General features: G+C 39.0%; 1 protein-coding gene across 5 annotated transcripts in view; it reads right to left on the reverse strand.

Moving 5' to 3' along the window:
- Positions 1-2,676: 2,676 nt before the first annotated feature.
- ECT2 (epithelial cell transforming 2) overlaps positions 2,677-20,312 on the reverse strand; it is a 31,089-nt gene continuing 13,453 nt past the window's right edge. For all 5 annotated transcript variants that reach the window (XM_071438058.1, XM_071438061.1, XM_071438057.1 and 2 more), the window contains 13 exons: positions 18,818-18,954; positions 18,024-18,143; positions 16,921-16,989; positions 15,889-15,999; positions 14,845-14,941; positions 14,062-14,143; positions 13,052-13,130; positions 12,746-12,865; positions 11,343-11,481; positions 10,299-10,453; positions 8,310-8,417; positions 7,586-7,729; positions 2,677-4,546 (listed from right to left, as the gene is read on the reverse strand). In XM_071438058.1, coding sequence (XP_071294159.1) covers positions 4,457-4,546; positions 7,586-7,729; positions 8,310-8,417; positions 10,299-10,453; positions 11,343-11,481; positions 12,746-12,865; positions 13,052-13,130; positions 14,062-14,143; positions 14,845-14,941; positions 15,889-15,999; positions 16,921-16,989; positions 18,024-18,143; positions 18,818-18,954 — 1,451 coding nt within the window. In that variant the 3' untranslated portion in view covers positions 2,677-4,456. The remainder of the gene's footprint in view (positions 4,547-7,585; positions 7,730-8,309; positions 8,418-10,298; positions 10,454-11,342; positions 11,482-12,745; positions 12,866-13,051; positions 13,131-14,061; positions 14,144-14,844; positions 14,942-15,888; positions 16,000-16,920; positions 16,990-18,023; positions 18,144-18,817; positions 18,955-20,312) is intronic.

Below are 20,312 nucleotides of genomic sequence, written 5' to 3' on the forward strand. Positions count from 1 at the left end.
TCCCTAGCACACACTCATACAGCCAGGGTTTCAATTGGAGGCAGAAGTGGAAGTGTGCAACTCCTTTAATATATTCCACTTTTTAATTAGCAATCAGTGCTGATTTGTCGGCCATACCAACTCTTATGCATGAGCCATTGAAACACAGAAAAAAGGCACACTTTCAAAACCATTTATGCTTATATTTACATTCCCTCCAGGCTGAAACACTGGAGAAACCACTGAAAAGTGTGTAGGAGTTCACAATCCAACACAACCACTGCACCACTAATGGTTTGGGTGAAGACACAAGTTGCATATTGACAAGAGGCAGTTGGCATATCCAGACACTGACAAATAAACATTAACAAGCATTAACTTTGTTAACTGTGCACAACTCAAAATCTCCAAGAGCTCAAGCAGTACTTTCTATATTCCACTCAATTCCATTTTAAAGAATCCATTAAAAATTTGATAGTGTACTTACCAGGTTGTTGCATTTTGGATGGAGAAGGAGGTGAGAGAAGTGTAAAAATCCTCTTTTAACTGATCTTCAGAGCTGCTGCCAGAGAAACCTGAGCGGGAGCAGCAGAACACAACCTGCTCATGGGCTTTGGTCGGTGCAAGATTTTACTTCCCCCAAGCCAGGATGGGCTCTTTGGCACTCCTGAGACTGAGCAGCAAAACTGAGCACTCCAGCATTAGGCCAAGAGCCTCTTTTTCTTCAGCCCTTAAAGAAATTGAGGAGCTGGGGGAAGAGGAGGAATGAGGTATAGAGCTTCTCCTCTTTTTACCCATGTTAGTATAAATATCAGAACATTAATTCCTTAATTTCACTCATATAAAGTACATGCTTTAGGCCTCCCTACAGGGGGTAAAAATAAAAGGCTGCTTCATATATCTTTGTAGGAATCTTTTGTTCATCTAAATACACAAACATATATATATATATTTATATATATATTTAATATATTTATATAAATATATATTTTTATATATAAATATATATAAAATATATATTTATTTATATTTTTATATTTATATGTAATAACTTACTAAACAGAGGATAGCTCCCACAATAGTCAGGCTCTGTTCTTGAAGTCACTGTCAGTGTATGGATCAGCTGATAAAGGCATCAACACAGCTTAAACTAATTACAGTTTGCAGGTAGGGTGGTAATTACACTTCTAACTGCCTAAATTAAGTAGACAAAGGCCTGGTTGCACTTCTATAGAGGCTGACAGAATACTCTGTGCCAGCTGAAAATTCTGCCCTCAGTAGTGGTAATGTTCTTAACAAAACATTGCTGTTGTTTGCCTAACATCTGACAGAGTGACATCTATTTCGCTACATGTTTAATTAGTTTGTTTTCGTGGTGTTCCCGTTTCCATTTCAGCTCTCCTCACTGCTGCGAGCGGGCGGGTTTCTGGCTCTGTGCTCAAAACCGGTCCCAAGGCAAAGAACGTGGCACCAGTTTGCCTTCACCCCAGCCAGCATTTTCAGCTTTCAAAAGCTTTTGTGTTTTAAAGTACATTCTAGCTGCCCCTCTTTGTCTCTGAGGGCTGGCTTTCAGAGCTGTAAACATCCATCTCGCAGAGGAGTTTGCAGCTCTGCGTTTGAAACAGCAACTACTTCTCTGCAAAGCACAGGTCAAGCTGTCCTGTTGAATCTACAACAAATTTGCAAACAGATGCTCTCGAGCTGCTGTGAGATCTCCACCTTTTCCCTTTGAACAAGAACCTATAAAAGGATTAACCATTAATGCTTTAATAGTTTGTGAGTGCACATTTATGAATTCTAGGCTCCAGACTTCCTCCAGTCTCTTCTTGGGGCTCTTCTAATTTTTTTAAGCAAGCAAACAAGCTCTTGCTTCCTTTAACATCATGCCACCAAACACCCACCCAAAAGACGACCTTTTCCTTTGGCAGCTGTCCTTCAATTACCAATTTAGAGCAATGGTTAAGAGGATTCTTGCAGCATTGAGAGCAGCTCATTAAACTGTTTTTGTACAGCCCACAAAAAAGGTTGTGTTTTAAACAAAAGCCATCTTTTGACATCCTCTTCAGAATTCCAGTTTTTCTAAATGACAAAATTCTGTATGTTGAACATCTGTTGGCTGACACTGTAGCACAGAGATATTAGAAAGAAATGTCCTTTTTATCCCAGTTTATTTTCCTTAAAAGAGTTGCAGAACAGATCTTACAGTCTTACAATTCAGAAATCTCAACAAAAGGACTGAGGAAATTGTACTGAATTCTACTAAACTGTCCAAATTTGAAGTTTAAAAAATTATTCAGATGTGAATTGTCTGTATCATGACTGAAGCTAGGTGTTTTAAAAAACCAGATGCTTACTGCTACCCAATAAGTCACATCCCATGGCATGAGATGGTCAAAGTAATATTGTTTAAAATTCTGGTTTGGGGAAGCAGTCTCACTTCAGATTTCAAAGAACACCAGCCAAAATAGCCTCCAAAATTATGTACTCATTCCAATGCTACAAGTACATGTAACACTGGAAATGGAAAAGGTGGGGCAAATTTCTCATTTGTAAAAATTCCATATTTTGGCTTGTTTCTGTTACTCTGGATTACCTTTTTAACTCTGCAAGTTCATTTCCACCTCCCAGCCTGTTCTGTCCTCTTACTCAAGATTTTGCCGCTGTTTCAGCTGCAAAACACTCTCCCATCAAGAGAAATACTGAGCAGACGCCAACATTTGTTAACAGTACACTTATTTTTTCATAAAAGTAGAAGCAGCTCTTGCTGAAACTTGACATAAGAGGTTAAGATAATGCATCCACAATGTAGGAGTGGATAAAGTCACAGCCAAAGCTCCAGGAGTTAGCAGGTCTGGGCAGAACTGCTCCCTCCATTACAACCTGCAACAACTGAAGAGCAGGACTGAGCACTGTGACAGGCTGACAGTGCTCCAAGTTTGTACAGAAGTTAGCAGGCTGAAGATGCCCTTCCAAAAATAACAAAAGAAACAGAAACAAGAACTGTTGTTGGATTTTTGGCATAGTATTTATTGAATAGTTTATTTTCTAGAGCCACTTTTTGATAGAATTGTCTGTGCACATTCAGCTCAGATGGTTATTCTGAATGGACAAGGACCAAAAAAAAAAAAAAAAGAAAACCCAAACCATGGACTGGATACATAGATCCAGGGGAGATTCATGAATATATTAAGATGAAACAAAAAAAGATTCAGGCCTATCAAGTGATATACTTTATTAGGAATAACTACATGGATAATCAGAGTACAGTTGTAGGCTGGAGCCCAAAAATGCCCTTTTTTCCCACATAAAAAAGTAAACTTTCATAAAAGCGTGTTTAGCAAAGCCAGAAGCAGTGTTATTTTAAACAGTTTATTTACATTGCTCAGATTGACACAAAGAGATATAAAAAACAGTGCAGTCTGACACATTCAAATGCATCACTAGTTACATATAGATACAAGACAAAACACAGGTGGTTAAAAAGAAACCAGAAGTTGTGAACTCCTGCTAATACCAACAGTTGAACTGTTAATGAAATGCAGAAATTTACATATTCAGATAGTTTGTGAGAGTGCATTGCAGGGTACAAACTGTTCAGAGATGACAGAAGTGAACATAGTTTTAAAGGAAGACATAAATACATGAGAAAACCTAAAAGCCTTAGGAGTTGTACACCAAAATTTGACATGCCAAAATTGGACCCTGAAGTTCCAATGTCACACCAATAATCCTATGCATTAAATAATGATTTGTTAACCAAGTATGGGGAATGTGTGGGGGTTTGGTTTTTTTAACAACCCTGCTAAAGAGGAGTGTAATTCTTTTCCTCAGACTTTCACTTCAAAGCAAGACAAAGAATTCAATTGATCATTTTTGGTGGTCAAAGCTCCTCATACCACTGTGTTTACAGTGAGGCTGCAGGAGATCATAATCACAAAACTCAATTCTATTTAATTATAAACAACTACATTTATAAAATATCAGGAATAAGCAGCTGTACAACAGGTTAACTGTCATACTTGACGGGTCAGGTACTTCATAATGTATCTCCATTTAAGAAATCCACAATTCAAACATTAAAATGCTCTGCCAGTAGATGAAGTAAGGCAAGCATAAGAGTCATCCAAACTAGCAGTAAATTATGTGATCATCCTCTTCATTTCAAGATCTGACAAACCAGTTTATTGCCTGGAGGGGACAATTTCCATAGAAGAAAATGTTTTAGTTATGCTGGTAAGGAAATAAATCTGTACAAGGGAATGCTGTGTTCAAATGAAGGCCAAGTCACTTATTCCACTGATTGGCTGGTCTGCTTCAACACAACTAAACCCCCCTTGTGATTAACTTAGTGTCATCTAACATTTTGCTAATCATGGCTAAGTGCTAATGACTAAGGTACCATAAATGTCAGTCAGAGTCACTGCCCAGCCTCCTGCCTGTCAGTCACTGCCACAGAGCAGAGTCTGCCCCACCTGCCTCACACCAAGTGGGTTGTGGATCGGCTTAATGTGTGACTCCTCTTCTCAAAGATCGAGGGAAGGCTGACCAAGGAAGGAGAAGGAACACCCTGTTGGACAAAAAAAAAATGTTATTGATCATATATGAGCCAATCTCAATAGTTCAGCAGACATTTCTCAGCCTTCACATATCATACAAGGAATGCATGAGTGCAGATCTCAAAGACTGGCAGCTGTTGAAATTAATGATTCAGCATTTCTAGAGTTTGAACTTAACACATTTTAAAAACTACAGAAGATAGATTTTTTTTTTCCTTGTTACCAGCCTTGAGAGATTTGGAATGCAAGAACATGTTTTTGAACAGTGGCTGTTAACAAGTATTAGTATACATCCTGCATCACTTTTTGCAGTAATCTCCCTCCAAAATGAAGGCAAGATACACTACAATAATCTCTTAGAGAAACAGAGCTCCCCCTCCAATCCTGCAACTTTCTGTATAATCATCAGCTCTGAGCCCCAAATGAGATGCTGAACACATGTCTCCTTGGCTGCAGGAGGCAACAGACATCCCAATGATTTGTCAGAGCTTGCTTTAGCTGTGCCTGGATGGGCACACACTAGGCAAGAAGCTGACTTTTCTGATGCTTGGAGAATAAGCTGCTTCTGAGACTTAATTACTGTGAAACCAACACATCAATATGTAGCACTAAAAGTAAACCTCTTTGGATTAGCTGAGATTTTATATTCTTTTCACATTAGACCTCAAGATACTTGCACAAGCAATCCTCTGTTGCTCTTAAACAGCCAGCCAAGCTTCTCAGCACATCAACAGGTCATGGTAGTTGGGCAGCTGATGCACCTGCATGCTTCAAGAATCTTTTAAATAGGGATATTTTGGGCAAGTAAGGGAATACACACTTCACTATGAACAAGCCCTATGCCTGTTTATGGCATGTCCTCCATTTGCAGTCATTGGCAATATCTGAAAATTTAATCCTAAACTCCTCTTCATAGAGCAGCTCTTATTAGGCTTCAGTATTTTATACCAGATTTTTTTTTTTTTATTTACAGATAGAGAATAAAAAACTAAACCCACAGGTAAAACAGAACCACATGTGAGTGCTGTGCATTACAGGATGTTAAAAAACAACCCTGTGCATTAGAGGATGTTAAGAAGAGCCCAACACCACTTGAAGCCCTTTGTGCATTAGAGCTGTACCATGCTCTCTTAGCTTACAGCACTCAGGATTTCTTGCTCACTTCAGTCAGGATCTGATGCACAGAATTTCCCAGCACCACGCTGGTTATCAGCTCCAGCATCAGCACAAGTGGCAGTAACAACAGGGAAAGCACATGGTCTGTCCAAGGCATGACCATTTAAGCTTTCCAAGTTGGAAGAGGCTTTTGCTTCTAGAGCATTTGGAAGATGAGTATTTGGAGAGCCAGGACACAGCACAGGTCGAGGCTTGGAGCTTTGAGAACTCCAATCAACAGAACTGGAGTGATGGACATTAACAGCACATTTGGCAGATCCACTTAGGCTGCACATAGAAGAGGAACGAGCAATCTACAATTAGGAGGGATTTAAGAGTTAGTTCAAACAAGGAAAAAACCCTCAAGTATCCAAGCTTTATTGATATTTTTACTCTATGGTTTTTTTCTGCACCAGAAATTCCTACATAAGTGTAGGCCAAGATTTAATTTAACTACAACAATAACAGCTTTGACTCTTAATGGACTCAGACAGGTTTCCTGCAGTTTTAGTTTCCTATCAACAACTACACTGGTATTCCAACTTGAGGGGCTGGAATCCAAACCTCTTTTCCCCTCAACCTTACAATTGAACCAAAAAAGTTTTATTCAAGTTCAGTGGTGTGTGGCATTGGTTAAAAAATCACAACACATCATCTGCTGCCAAGCTGCAGCTTATTACCACAGGTGCAAGAGGTCTGGGAAGAATCTGGAACAGGAACACGGTTTTGCAAGTTTCTAAGATTTTGTGGAAAACATGTATTTTTGTCTGGGGTAGATATGCACAAAATGAAAAGTACATAACTTGCAAGTTCATGAGAAATGAGATACAGTGCTGTATCAAAATGAAGACAAATTAGAATGCAAAAACAATTGTTGCCATAATCATAAGAGAAGGAAGAAAGTCCCTCTGCAGGAAATTAGGCTAGAGCCCCATTGGTAGATTTTTTTTTATCTCCTCTAAAGCAAGGGAGTCTGCTGTGATACTTCCTCCCTTACTGCTTCATATTTTCTCATGTGGGAGAGCAGGGCTATATCTTTATGTTGTACAATTTAATGGCCACTCAAACATAGTGAATTACCTCAATATTGAAGTACTGACACATCAGTCAGTAATAGAAAGATGAAAAGGATTCCCTTTTCTTGGCCTTCTGTCCCACATACTACAGACTAGACAGTAAGTGTTCACTCAACAAATTTACTAATACACTATAATAAAAAGCAAAGATGATAAAAAGATTCCTCCAAATCTAGTCTGCTTTACTAGACTGTATTAGGAAATTGAGTTTGGCCTAATGTAGCAGGAGAAAGCTGTAACAAGCAGCCAAGGCATTGCAGAAGAGTTGCAATACGTAGAACAATATTTTATTTTACCAAGTTTTCTTAAACATTCACGAGGAGATAATTCCCTTGTTGTTTACAAACTTGCAGACTGCAGCATCTATGTTTCTCTACCCTTCCTTCCCAGTTTGTTTCACAGGATGTCTGTCTCTCACTACTTTGACTAAATCATTCACCACACTATTCAGGGTTGTACACCACATTTCTACTTAGTGTTCAAAATCAAAAGCATGAACCAATATAAGACTTGTGTTGAAACTTTCTCACTCTCTCAGAAGAGGAAACATTCCATCCTGAGCAAAAAAGATTGGTGAGATTTTTCAACTTAAATGTGTAAGTCAACCCCCAGTTTCTAGTGCATCAAGATTTTTATGCATTTTTAAGAAGCAAGGCTTCTCATTAAACAGCTCTTGAAAATAATATCTCTATGAAAGCAGTTAAGAATATTTTTTCCCCACTGTGGATGTTGGAATTGCTAAAGTGAGAGCAGCAGCAGCAGGCACGAAAGGAGGGCGATGCTGAGAAGGTGCCTGCCCTGGGGGCACGGCTCACTCACCGCCAGGGAGGAGGTGCTGGTCAGGCGGCTGCCGAGGTAACTCTCGCTGGAGCTGGGGCTCCGCCCTTCCGTGGCGCTGTGAGACATCAGAGCCCTGCGCAGAGCTCGCTTGGGCGTTTTGGAGAAAGAAAAGGCTCTTGTGACCTGAGGAGGGTGACAAGTGGTTAAACACTGACTAAAACCAGGCTGTAATAACTGCTATTATACAGGCTACCATTCTGAAAATCTCTGGGATGTGCATCAAGTGTTGGTGGTTGGATCACAACCAGCCAAACACCCACACCTAAAGTGATCTGACTTTTAAAGGCTTCCCATCATCCTTGCTCTTCTCATTCTGTCCAAATATGAGGACAACATAGGAAGGAGAGAGGAGGGCACAGATTCAGGGAGAATCTCCCCACATCCCTCAGTCCAGCAGAGTCAGGCCTCCCCTCCTTTCTTAAGTTGCTTCTCAATTTTGCATTATATTTAAAAGACTCAAAGTATTAAACAGCCTAAGTTCCATAACAGACTGAAAAATAACTACATAATACTTATGACTGTAATACTGAAGACTATATATACAGATATTCCAAAACCTTAAAACACCCCTCACCTTCTTTCTTTAAGGAGATTATATTTAAGAGTTTTAGTTCAGATTAAGTTTCTCCTGTCACTACTGTAAATACTACAAACCAAAAGAGGAATCCCAGCACAATTCTCTGGATAAAAAGCACTATCTTACCTTTTTTGATGTTTTCTTTATTGCCCTGGATGCTCTGCTTAAAGTACTGTCCATATCTTTAGTGTTTACTTCAACTGAATCAGGATCAGCAACATAAATGAGATTTTCCTGCAGACAAAAATAGTCTTAATAGCGGTCAAATATCAGCACTTGCCAAAATATAGTTTTCTAGTGCATTAGGTCAGATTTAGAGGGTTTAATAGCCATATTTCATATTTATTCTTTACACATTCCAGCAGCTATTTGTTTTCAAGCCATTCTGTTAGATCAACAGCTGGTGCAATCAGTTTGTGAAACCACTTCATCAGTAGTTTCACATTCAGTTTGTCTGATTCAGTTTCAAGTCCAGGGCTGACCAAATTAAAGGCAGTAGTTCTGAGGCATCCCCAGAGAGTTTCCAAGATAAACATTGCTTTATTCCACTGACACATCTAGCACATTTCTGAAGTGAAATCTTGAGAGCTCCAGCTGTCAAACATTAAGACTAAAGCCTTTCAGCTTAAGTGCAATACATGTTGCAGAATAGCCAGGAGTTTTTGGGTTTTCTCATGCCTCATTCTTTAACTCCAGCATTGCAAAGCAATCTCTGGCTACCTACTTACAAAACGTGGGGGATAGAGGGGGCACACATGGGAAGTTGCTGGGATGATTCTTGCTGTTTGTTGTCTGCATTTTGAGAAAACACATTTTACACTTAAAAAAAAAAATAGAAGGACGCCAGTCAGCAGCTTTATTGCCATTCCTAGGGCCTAAGGAAGAGTAGCCAAAGCCTTTGCTGCCACCAGGTGGCAAAGTCAATGTTATCTCCATTCACATGATGCTCTAGAAGTATAAAACCAGGCAAAAGTGCTTAAATTGAAGCTCAATTTGACATTTAAATAAGCAAGAAAGAAGTATTATATAGTTCATACAGAAATTATAACTAATGGGATTCAGCAAAGTAGGTTACAATTTGTCAGTATATGATTGTCTGGGGACAAGAGGGAACTATACATTTATTACACAAAGGTTTAATTTCTATTAAAAATCCAAGTTATATGTCATACAAAATACTGAAGATAGGCAACTCAGAGTAAAGAAAATTAACACTTCCACATCAACACTTTTCATACATAGTACCTAGAAGGGAAGGGAAACCACCAAGCCCAAGTCTTATTCCTAAGTCCCTAGACCACAAGACACACAAAATAAAACTAAGATGCTGTTTTCATTACTTAATTACTTCTCCTGTAACAAGCATGCCTTTAAAAATCACAACCAAATATTGCACTGCAGAACATAAAGCATTTCCAGTTTACACCAAGTAGCTTCAGCTGTATGTATTGCACGTATTTTCAGCAAATTGAGATGACTGATATGCATAGACTTTTACATAATTAAAACATCAGCTGAAAGCCTCTTGCTGTAATTGGAGAGGATCTACTCCTCAGATTAGTGGTTTTCTGCCTATAGAAAGCCCACACGCTGAATTTCTAGAAATGTGACAAGGCCAGTGCCTCCTTTATTTCACTGTTTTTTTTATTTCCTTGTTTTAAGGTTGTAGATTTCTGTCTCTGTGAGGAAGATGCTTCACTTCTCTTGCATTATAGTGGAGGTAAGGTGTGGAGCAAAGAACTCAAACTAACAGAGTAAATCCAACACAAATGATCAACAACACTGGGATTGTAAATTCAAAGAGAGCTGTGAAAGAAGCAAGCTAAATCCAATTCTTCTTGGAACTACAGTGCAGAGTTGAATCATACCCTTTTACCATCACAAATTAATTATAAATAATTTTTGATTTTTAAGCACTACTTAGCTTCTGCACAAACTAACTTCCAGCCTGTTTCCTTTTCTACCTTTTAACACTCACTTGCAGGCATGCTAGCACAAATGTTTTCTGCTCTACTTTACCTCAGGCATGTCCACTATTAACTTCTTTTACTTCAGGTGCTTAAAGCCAAAAAGAGGGAGAAGTCTCAATCAGCAGCATGGTTCCAGAGTACTTACTGCATCTGCTTTACAAATAGTGTTGGCCACGTGCCGACACAGCATCTTCAGCCAGTCCTCCTTGCAAGGGTCTTCAGTTGTCATCTGGAAACTGAGCAGCTTGTTGTTGAGTTCTGTAGGTGGCCTCACAACTAAGGCAAAAGCTTTCTGACAATCTACATTTCGTTAAAAAAAAAAAGGCAAGGAGTTAATAAAAAGAATAATAATTTTTTCATATAATTCAGAGGGAACTAGAGACAACATGATTTGCTGTGATGATTTTGTCTTTATTTACACACTAGCTCTTGTATCACTTGCAAGAGCAGAGTTCTGTCCACAGCCATCATCAAGAGGCTGCAATCATCTATTCAGGCAATAGCTCATCAACCAAATAATCTGCAGAGCAGTCAGCCTCACCTACCCTCTTTGCCATTTCTCTTCTTAATGGGGTTTCTGTGTTCAGGTGCTTCAGAGTACATAAAGCAGAACACATGATGTGCATATCATCACTTACAGTGAAACACCAAATCTTGCCAGGAGAGGAAACTGGTGTGACTAGATTCTTTATAAGTCACTATCAATGCTGGAGCAGTATGGCAAAGCAGACAGAAATTAAGTCATCTTTTAAGATGCCAAGCACAGCTTCTCCTGAGCATTAGCACCATCACCAGTTAGAAGAAAATTTGGTTTCACACCAACAGCACTTTTCTCTGGCCAGTCTAATGCTCTGGGCTGAAGTTTGAGGTTTGGTTTTATTTTGTAAATCCAGAGCTGTCAAGTGTTTAACTCTGTTTATTTCACACTGCCAATTGGTTGGCTTATGCTAATGCCATCAGTTCTGCCAAATTCAGCATCCTGCAGCAATTCTTAAAAAGCCAAAAGGGCATCAGTACAAGGAATTCTCAAGCTCATACAGAGATTCAAACAGAAGCTTTTACTAAAATCACATACCTAACATACCATACAATAAATACACCTTAGCATTCCATCCCACAACAGCAGAGCTTCCTCTGTCACACCCTGAAACAGTTTAATTAGCTAGCACAGCATTCAAAGCACACAGACCTTCTGTCTCCCTGATGTCCAAGACTTTCTTGATCTGGGAGAGAGGCATGAGAACAACATGCTTGAGAGATGCAGGAGGCCTTGTGTGGCCATGGGGACTCTTGAAAGCTCCAATAACTTTATGCCGTTTCCTTGCAATCTGTGGTTAAATAGAATAGAAAGGGTCAGTTGGAAGAGCTCTTGACATTATTTCCTTTCCTTTCTATATTTTTTACCTTTTTTGCCTGTTACACCAGACACAGAAAATGTTGCTACTCTACCACATAAATCTTAAAGGAGTTCACTTGTTTCACTCTTCACTGCCTAGAACCCAAGTGGCTCAACAATATTTGTTACTTGGCATCAAAACACTCAGCTGAAAAATACAATAAATTTTTAAAAAATACCTAGAGAGGAAGTAGTTTTGCATTACAGATCTCAATTCTACCCTGCATAACAAACAAGGGTCCTTTGAAATCTACCACAAGGTAGCCTAGATTTAAACAGAAAAGACAACATCTATATGCATGATCCAACATAAGGTGTGGTGTGTTATGTCCTAGAAATATCACTTGCTGTTGCTTATGCATGCAGCCACTGAGCAGGCTCTGCATAAAAACATGTAAGGCACTTGTGTGCTAAAGTAATGCATCTTGTTGTTTGTCTCTTGTCCAAGAGACAAGCCAAAAAGCTTTAATTAAAGTGGTTTTATTTTCCTTTCCTTCCTTTATGAGAAGTGATGAAACTGAGTCAACTCAACAGGGAGAGTTCATCACTAGTCACAAGAACAGGATTTTGTCTCTAAGTGCTGCTTAGGACAGCACTAATTTTGAATTACTTTAGAGTTGGTCTTCTATGAAGACGGTGTTCTTCACTGCTGCAGACAGCAACAAGTACTTTATGAAAATGTCTTTTATAAATTCAGTTCTTCCACATTAGTCTCCAAAACTCAGATTATTCTTCCCCTCTAGTTCTTCCTAACATATTCTTGGTTTAAGGCATATATTACAACCTTGGTTTTTTGGTAGCCTAAGAACAGACAGGTCTACCAAGGCCATTCACTCCCATTATATACAACTAAACTTTAAAAGGAAAAACAACCTGATGAGCCAAAGACTCCAGCACTTTTTCATCCATTGGTGCTACTCAAAGTGCTATTCAGATAAACATTTTTTAACATATTAAGCTGCTTTTATGTTTTTACTCTGGCTGCAAGGCATAAAAGGCTACATTAACACCTCTCAGCCATGAGAGGCTTATACAGTAGTTAATGGAACAGAAATATCAGCATGTGTTGACCTATCAGCAATCTGTGACTTAGAATTCTGCCTCAAAAGGTCTTAAATAACACTTATTTATATTCATGTGTAGTGTCAAGCCTTTTACAATTCAGTTCATGAGATGTGCTGGTATAGCCACCTTACCTCTAGGCAATCATTGAACAGAAAGAGTGTGACCTGCTCTCCCCTGTCACAGAGGTCATCCCCAAGTGCCACAGTTTCCAGACGCTGCACCAAGCTGCGGTGGGAGGACAGGAGATTGGCCTAAATGACAAAAGCAAAAAGCTCATTAAGCATTTAGTTCAAGGGGTGGATTACTGCTTGCTTACAGCTTAACACTGGCAATCTGTTTAAACCAGCACCATTGCATTGTAGCCTCACACATTTTTGCAAAGGGAACAAAGTACTGCAGGCATTTAAGAGATCTGCAGCTTTGGAGAAATCACTTACTGGACATCCATCCACTTCATAGACAACATCAAAGAACTGCCTTTGTGCCTCTGTTTTTCTTTTGTCCTCATTTATGTGTCTAAGGAGAGCAAAGCATATAATATTAATCTTCAATAGCAAGCAACAGTAAATGGATGCACTGCATTTAAGACATACAAAAATAATAAAGCTAAACATTCAGGGATAGAATTTACACAGCAGCACTTGCCACATTTGCCTGAAGAAATAACCAAACACCACATGAAATCACATCAGAAACTCCAGCTCTAGAACACTATTCTTGTCACGTTACCAGCACTTGACACACCCATCAGTTAAAACATGATTCCCCTCCCCTGCCCTGCAACATTTAGAACCAGAGACAACTCAGTTCTTTACAGCCTGCATTTTGTCTCCTCCAAATCAGGACTGCAGCTCACCAAGGAGCAGATGCAAGAATAATTACAATTTAAAAGTTGTTGTTAAAACTGGACAAACATTTATCCAATTAATGCAGGAGTTCTTGTTGCTGGAGACATACGCTACACTTCAAAAGAGGTGAGACTTCCAATCTAAACAACTTCAGCTTTCAGCTAATTAACTCATGGAACAGTGCCAAGAAGAGCTAATACAGGACCAGAAGAAAAACTAGTCTCCCACCAAATGTCTGTCCTTTCAGTAGATATAATGCATAGAAGTAAGATTTAAAGACAAAAACCCATCTCTTCCATTCCAGAGGGAAAAGATAGAAATAAGAGCTGGAACAGAAGAGAGGACTGGGGACAGTCCCTGCTGAGGCAGGGGGTCAGCAGAGGTTCAGGTACAAGTGCTGGGAAATGTCACAGACTCCTTCAGAGCTCTGGCACAGAACACCAAAGTGACAACAGCAGCCAAAAGGAGGCTGAAGAACACCTACAGTTATGTTTACTTACTGTTCCTTGTGACAACATAACACTGACAATTTAGGAGGAACAGAGGGATGTAACTGCAGTATGTTTAACAGTATGTTCCATAGAATCAACATGACTTACGTCATCACCTCCTTTAATGATTCAATAGCTCTCTCTAGAGTTATTTTATCTGGGTTCTCTTCTGCTGTATGCTTCTTAATATCTACAATTAAAAAAATATAAAGAAATAAAAACTCCATACATATTACAAGTGCCTGAAAAGAAACATGAAAAACTCAAACTTAAACTGAGTTAAGATAAGCTGACTGAAGACATCAAATCTACCCTGGAGTCCAAGTAGCACTGATTGAGTGGGGAACAGAAGCTGTCCAGACATCTCATTAAGAAATAAAAACCACATACAATACAGAAACCAAACCCTTAAACTATTAAAAAAAATTAAATTGAGGTGCAGAGACAAGCGCAGAAGTCTTTTTCCACCTGAAGCAAAGGGTGATGTGGATTTTTTATTATCTTTATTAACAAAAGCATTATTACAGCAAGTGGTTGATACCAGGTGGAACACATGAAACTGTGAGCCTTGTCAATATGAATTGCTCTCTAGTTTATGTTAGTTTCATTTGAATCTCAATTATATTCTTGTTTGAAGAGACAGAATTGTCAGAGCAAACTGTTCCTCTATCTGTATCCTGCATACAAATGTATGAACAAGTGGAATTTAGACAGAATTTATGCTTTCTTATGTAGTGGGTCTCACTGACTGCCAGGAGTCATGGTTAACTCACATAATCAGGCTTGTTTTAGATGAGAAAAGCTGTTTCTAATGATGACAAAAGGTAGACATCATCTTGTGGTTTTAATACTTTCACAGACAAACTATTAAAAATTACATCTCTAGGTTACCATTCAGTAGTAGGGCAACGCTGGGCAGCCTTTGAACAGGACGGATAAGGAGCTCGGCGAGGCTTTGGCGGCCACATTCTGGTTTAGCTTGATTTATCTGGGGAAAAGGAAATTATGTTTACCTTTTTTTTTTTTTTTTTACACACATACACAAGAGAAGCACAAGATCAGAGAAAAATTCCCTTCCTTGAAATTAGCATTGCTATACAAGTGTGAGAATTGTTTACCACAGTCATTAAAAGAGCATGTTAAAAACCACATTCTATTCAAAAGAACACAGTGATTTATATTCTCAGAATGTCTAGTTTAAAGGGTCCATATCAATCCTTCAGCTCTTGTTCCAGCTGCTAATGTGGAGTGAGACTGAGGATGACCTCAGTCTCTTATTTGTTCCCCATCTTTTAGATATCAATACTTGGATGTAATTCCTAGTTCCTAGAAAACACAAGCTGAAACTGTCAGTGTTTGACACTTGACTATTTTGATATAGGAGTTAAAGCTACACTGCACTATTAACAGTACACACATATCTGAAGAGATCAAGAGTCTTAAGGCTCATCTTCAGAAAACTTTCTTTGAAGATCACCTTCCTGTTAGATCTCCACTGTTAGGCTCCTATTCATTAGACACAAGAATGCTGAGAAATCGTACCTCCCTGGAGCTTCACAGCTGCCCAAGGAAAGTTAAAAGCTGTTTCAGAAATACAAGTCTCACAGGGAAGGGACCAGCCAAAGCAGCAGCTCCAGTTATCTTTACAGAAAGAGAAGAGATGTATTTGGGAGGAACTTTTTTCCAGCAACAAATGCATATAATCAAACCACCTTGAAAGCTGTTTAATAGAGAAGGAACTCAGACTTTTTCTGAAAGGGTCTTATGAGGAGCTTGAGGGATTGAAGTTCAAATCCTTCCTATTTCTGTCTCACCAAGAGGTGTTTGCATTTCTTCAAGCTTTCAAAATTTAATATTCTTCCATCTACTGCATTCAGTAGAACATGGTAACAGCCTCCATGTTCTACTCACAGAGTTAGTTCTGCAGACACTCACCTTTAGGAAGGCATGAAACCTTGGTTTCTGCTTTTCACATCTTGTAATCATCTCCTTGCTCATTTCAAAGAAATTCACAAATGGAGGGTATGTTTTCAACAAGTCTTTTGACTGAAAGAAACAACTGTTAGGGCTCTGCTTTACATATTACGTATCCTTGTACATATGTTCATATGCCCTGAGCCATACAAAGCTGCTCAAAGGCACATTGCAATAAAGAATAATAAAAAATGTGTTGTAAACCCATACGTGTTCTCAGAACAAGACATTTTTGCATGCCAGATGCCCCAGATTGATGCTGCTGATTAAACGCAGGCTGCTCTCACCAGCATCAAGCAAACATGGCAATCTTAAAAGCTGCTGAGCAGCTCAAGTGGGAGGCAGGTTGTCACCTAGCAAGAGGCTTTTGGTGAGAATTTTGGAAATTTCAGACAGGTACTTTCACCAGTTACTGCAGTCACCTTTTAAACCACCAGAAGCAATACCTTAGACTGAAAACTTTTGAATGACAAGCACTATTTCTCTCAAAATCAGCAGATCAGCAAAATAATCACAAGATACCTAGCAACCTATTTATGTTAGAATTCTTTGCAGTCCCAGACTTAGCCTTCCTGCTCTACACAGGACTCCTTATTCATTTATATGTTTCAAGTCTTGAAGAAAGAACATAAGTTTGTGAAAAGTTATTTTCTTAGTTCTTTACTATTGATCAGAGGCAGCAGATGGCTAAGGGGCTGGGAAGTGGCTTTTAATGTCTGAATAAAAAGCATGTCTGTAGCATTGCAAATTACAGTTCTCAAACTGTAGCTATTTGTAGTTATAATCCTTCATACCTGTGAACAGACAGACACACTAAAACTTGACATGGATTGTATGACCTAACTCGACTGAAAAGTCTAAATAAAAAAGACAATGATACAAGTTGAAGCTCTTTCTCAGCAGTGCTTGGTTTGTGTTTGCTAGATCTTAGAAGTGGATTGTTCATAAGGCAAGATAAGAGTTGTAAGCATAAAGAAAGAAACAGGAACTTACATATTTGAGAATGATGTCACCAATGCTTTTGCTTTCAGTCCAGTTTATCATAAGATCTTCCAGGTCTTCCTAGAATACATGCAGGGATGGGGGGAGAAAACAAGCTTTTGAGCATAAAGTGCATAAAGCCATTAAATGGGATCACTATTTTGCCAAACACACATCATTAGGTGTGTTTTTGTGCTGACAAAACAGGCAATCCTAAAAGCTGTACAATTTCACATTCAGCCCCTCCAGCCTACTGAGGGCTGAAAACAAGAGATGTCTGGGTTACTGAATATGAATATATAGCTGTAAATCAGTGCAAGACAGCTTGGCAGCACGTCAGGACTAGCCAACTCTGCAGCAAGATGACACTGCTGCATCCAGCACAACACACAACACATCCCAAAGGAATACTGAGAAAGGATACACAGAAGACAGTGGAACCAATTCTAATTAAGACTGCACAACTTATCTAGGACTTAAGTCTATAAGACAGGATTGAAATAGAACTAGGATAGATTCCACTTACTTGCTACACCAGGGTGTCAAGGAAAGTGAGACCAAGCCTGTTAAGCCTATATGAGCTTGATAAGGATCAAGCTCAATCACCATCAGATAATAAGAGGGACAGGAGGGCACAGCTGAAGGTTAAGGATTCACCTTCAGTGAAAAGGATTTATCACTAATATTGGTTTGTTGCTGCCACTGCTCATATCTTTGTAACACCAAAGATGAAGGAAAACACAACAACTACATCAAAGAAACTCTCTGCTGCAAGCGACTTCAATTTGCCACACGGACACACAGCTCTACTTTCATCTCTGTCTCAGTGGGCACACATCAATAGCTGGTGTGGTTAACCAGACTGGACCCCACTGGTTGGAAAAAAAACAACAAAACCTGTACAAACAAATCACCAAGCTGAAGGTAGCCTACAAGTCTCTCTACTTTAAAAGCCTACAGAGAAATTCTGCAGGAATAGGCAGATGCCACTATTTGAAAGAGTGTAACAGCACCAGGAAGAGTTTATACCTATCCAGCAGGCACAATGAAAACATGCAGAAAAGATTCAAAGCCTCTACAAAAGCTTCCCCTGCAGGGGAGAAGGTGCAGCTTGCCTTGATCTTAGTGTGCACATCAAGAATATCTGGAATGCTGCCAAATATGGTCTTGATCTCTTCCTGTGCAAGGATTGGTCCCCCAAGTTGTCCTTCCTTCTCCAAAGGAACTTGAAACAACTGATGAATTAAGAAAAAAAAGTTAATGCCCTCCCAACTGCCAACATTGTGTTGGAAATAGCTATGAAAGCAACAGTGTTTTCCTTCTGAATCATAATTTCCTGCAGTCACAGTCTTGAGATGTCTCCATTCAGCAAGAGTGGGTTTTGGAGAGTGGTTTGAAGATACAAACACTTAGTTTGATACATCTCTACAGCATAACCTCCTCTCATCTCTTTCTACTCACACACATCTTGGCTCATTCTTTAAGTAGATAATCAGCTGCAATAGAAATAAACTTGCAAGAAATTAAGCTCTTCCTGAAGTCGTTTGCTGTTCTGCTCTTCTTGGGATAACAAAAAAAAAAAATATTTTTCCCCTCTGCCATCTCTCTTTATTCACTAATATCTAAAATATTACTCAAGAAGATCTTATTTTCCTGACACTTCCAATTTCCATATATATTGCATTACCACTGCAGATCCCAGACTAGAAATTGTATTTTCCAACCTGAACCTGAGTATTTCTATATGTCAGTAAAATTACATGAGACTGTTTATATTGTCATTTTCCTGTGAAGCTCTGATGCACCCAAGCCCTCAAAAGCCTGGAGATCACAGATGGAAAATATTAATTGATATAAACATTGGCTATCTTATTACATTTGACCTGGACTGGCTTTAAAGCCATCTTACCTGAATAATTGTTGTCAGAATATCAACATAGTTACTTTCTGTCTGATACAATTCTTTTGCAACCTGCCATCTTGCAGACTGCTTGAGAGGAAGAGGAGTGGAGTTTTTGGAAGGTCTTGCACAGGATTTCGGTGTTTCTGATGAAGAGATATTCCCAAAAGGAAACAGAGCTTTATTACAATAGAGTCCCTAAAAAAAGCTCATCTTCAAAGACAAAAGAAAAAACTGCAGAATTTTTAAGTGAAGATAAGTTTGGGGTTTTTTTTAAAGGCTATATTCTAGAGTTATCAGGGCTTTTCCAAGAAAATGGCTCTTTATTACAGCCTACTTATGGAAAAACAGTAACACATTATTCCTCAAAATTAGACTGAAACTAATAAGCCATTCATGGGCAGGTCAATGACTTGACCCTATTATTAGTTCCTTTTTTAGCAGGAAGCAAGGATCAGGTGCTGAACATTACTTATTTATACACTAGTACAAAAGTGCTTTTCTACTTCCTGCCATCCTTGCATTAAGTGTATAGCTCAAAACCATTTACTAAAATCAGCCCTTCCACATACCACTTACATTTCATCCTATAGAGGGAAGGAGAAAGGTTCAAGAAAGTCATTTCTCTTAAAACTAAAGCCAAGGTGGACCTGGAACAGTTCATGAGTTTTAAATATTTGCTCATGTATTGGATCTCAGAGACCTATGTCTTTTTTTTTATATCAAAGCTCACTAATACCATAGTTAACAATAAAATAAGTACCTTATCTGTTGTTTCCAAAATAGCAAGTTTTGAGACTAATTGCTGCTGTTGGATTAGAAGAAAATTCCCTACCAGGGGTAACAAGAGCACTAGCATTACCTAAGAAGGCTGATCTTCCCTCAATTCCTTCTGAATTATCACTTAGAGGTTGTGCCTCTTTGGGAGCCCTTATGTGATTTGAGTTTGCCTTTTTGAAGCAGTAGCAGCTCCAGATACCTCCTCTGTACGATGGAACCAGACCTTTTAAAAAACACTTGGGGTATCAGCTTTTAACTAACCCAAAATTTTGCAGTTCTTCTCTTCACAAGAGCCATGTGCAGAGATATTTAAAACTCTGTCCATTGACTCAAAACCAATTGATGATTTATATTCTTGTGAAGTTTTAGACATGACAGTTTGCTGGCACAAAGAGTGTTGCCTCAACAGAACATTTCAAAGACCTAAGAGTGGGCCCTGCAGGAACTTTCCCTTTTAACTCCTCTAGAAAAGAATCTTTGTCCTCTTTCTCCCAAGTATCCTATGGAGAGTATTTTAGATGATTTACTGTTGACTATGCTGCTAATTTGCTACAGACTTCCAGCAGAGTATTTCAAGCATTGTGGATTAACACTCAACTGTACTCCCTATTTATCACCTCCACATCTATTCCTTCAGATACTAACATGCTTACTGTGATGACAAGAGGCAGCTTGGCCTGTGTCTCAACTCTTCACTCCAACTTTTTCCTCCACACTTTGAAAA

The sequence above is a fragment of the Agelaius tricolor genome, unplaced genomic scaffold (genome assembly GCF_023055355.1).
Source record: "Agelaius tricolor isolate 1412-34295 unplaced genomic scaffold, bAgeTri1.0.p SCAF_12, whole genome shotgun sequence".
NCBI lineage: Eukaryota > Metazoa > Chordata > Aves > Passeriformes > Icteridae > Agelaius > Agelaius tricolor.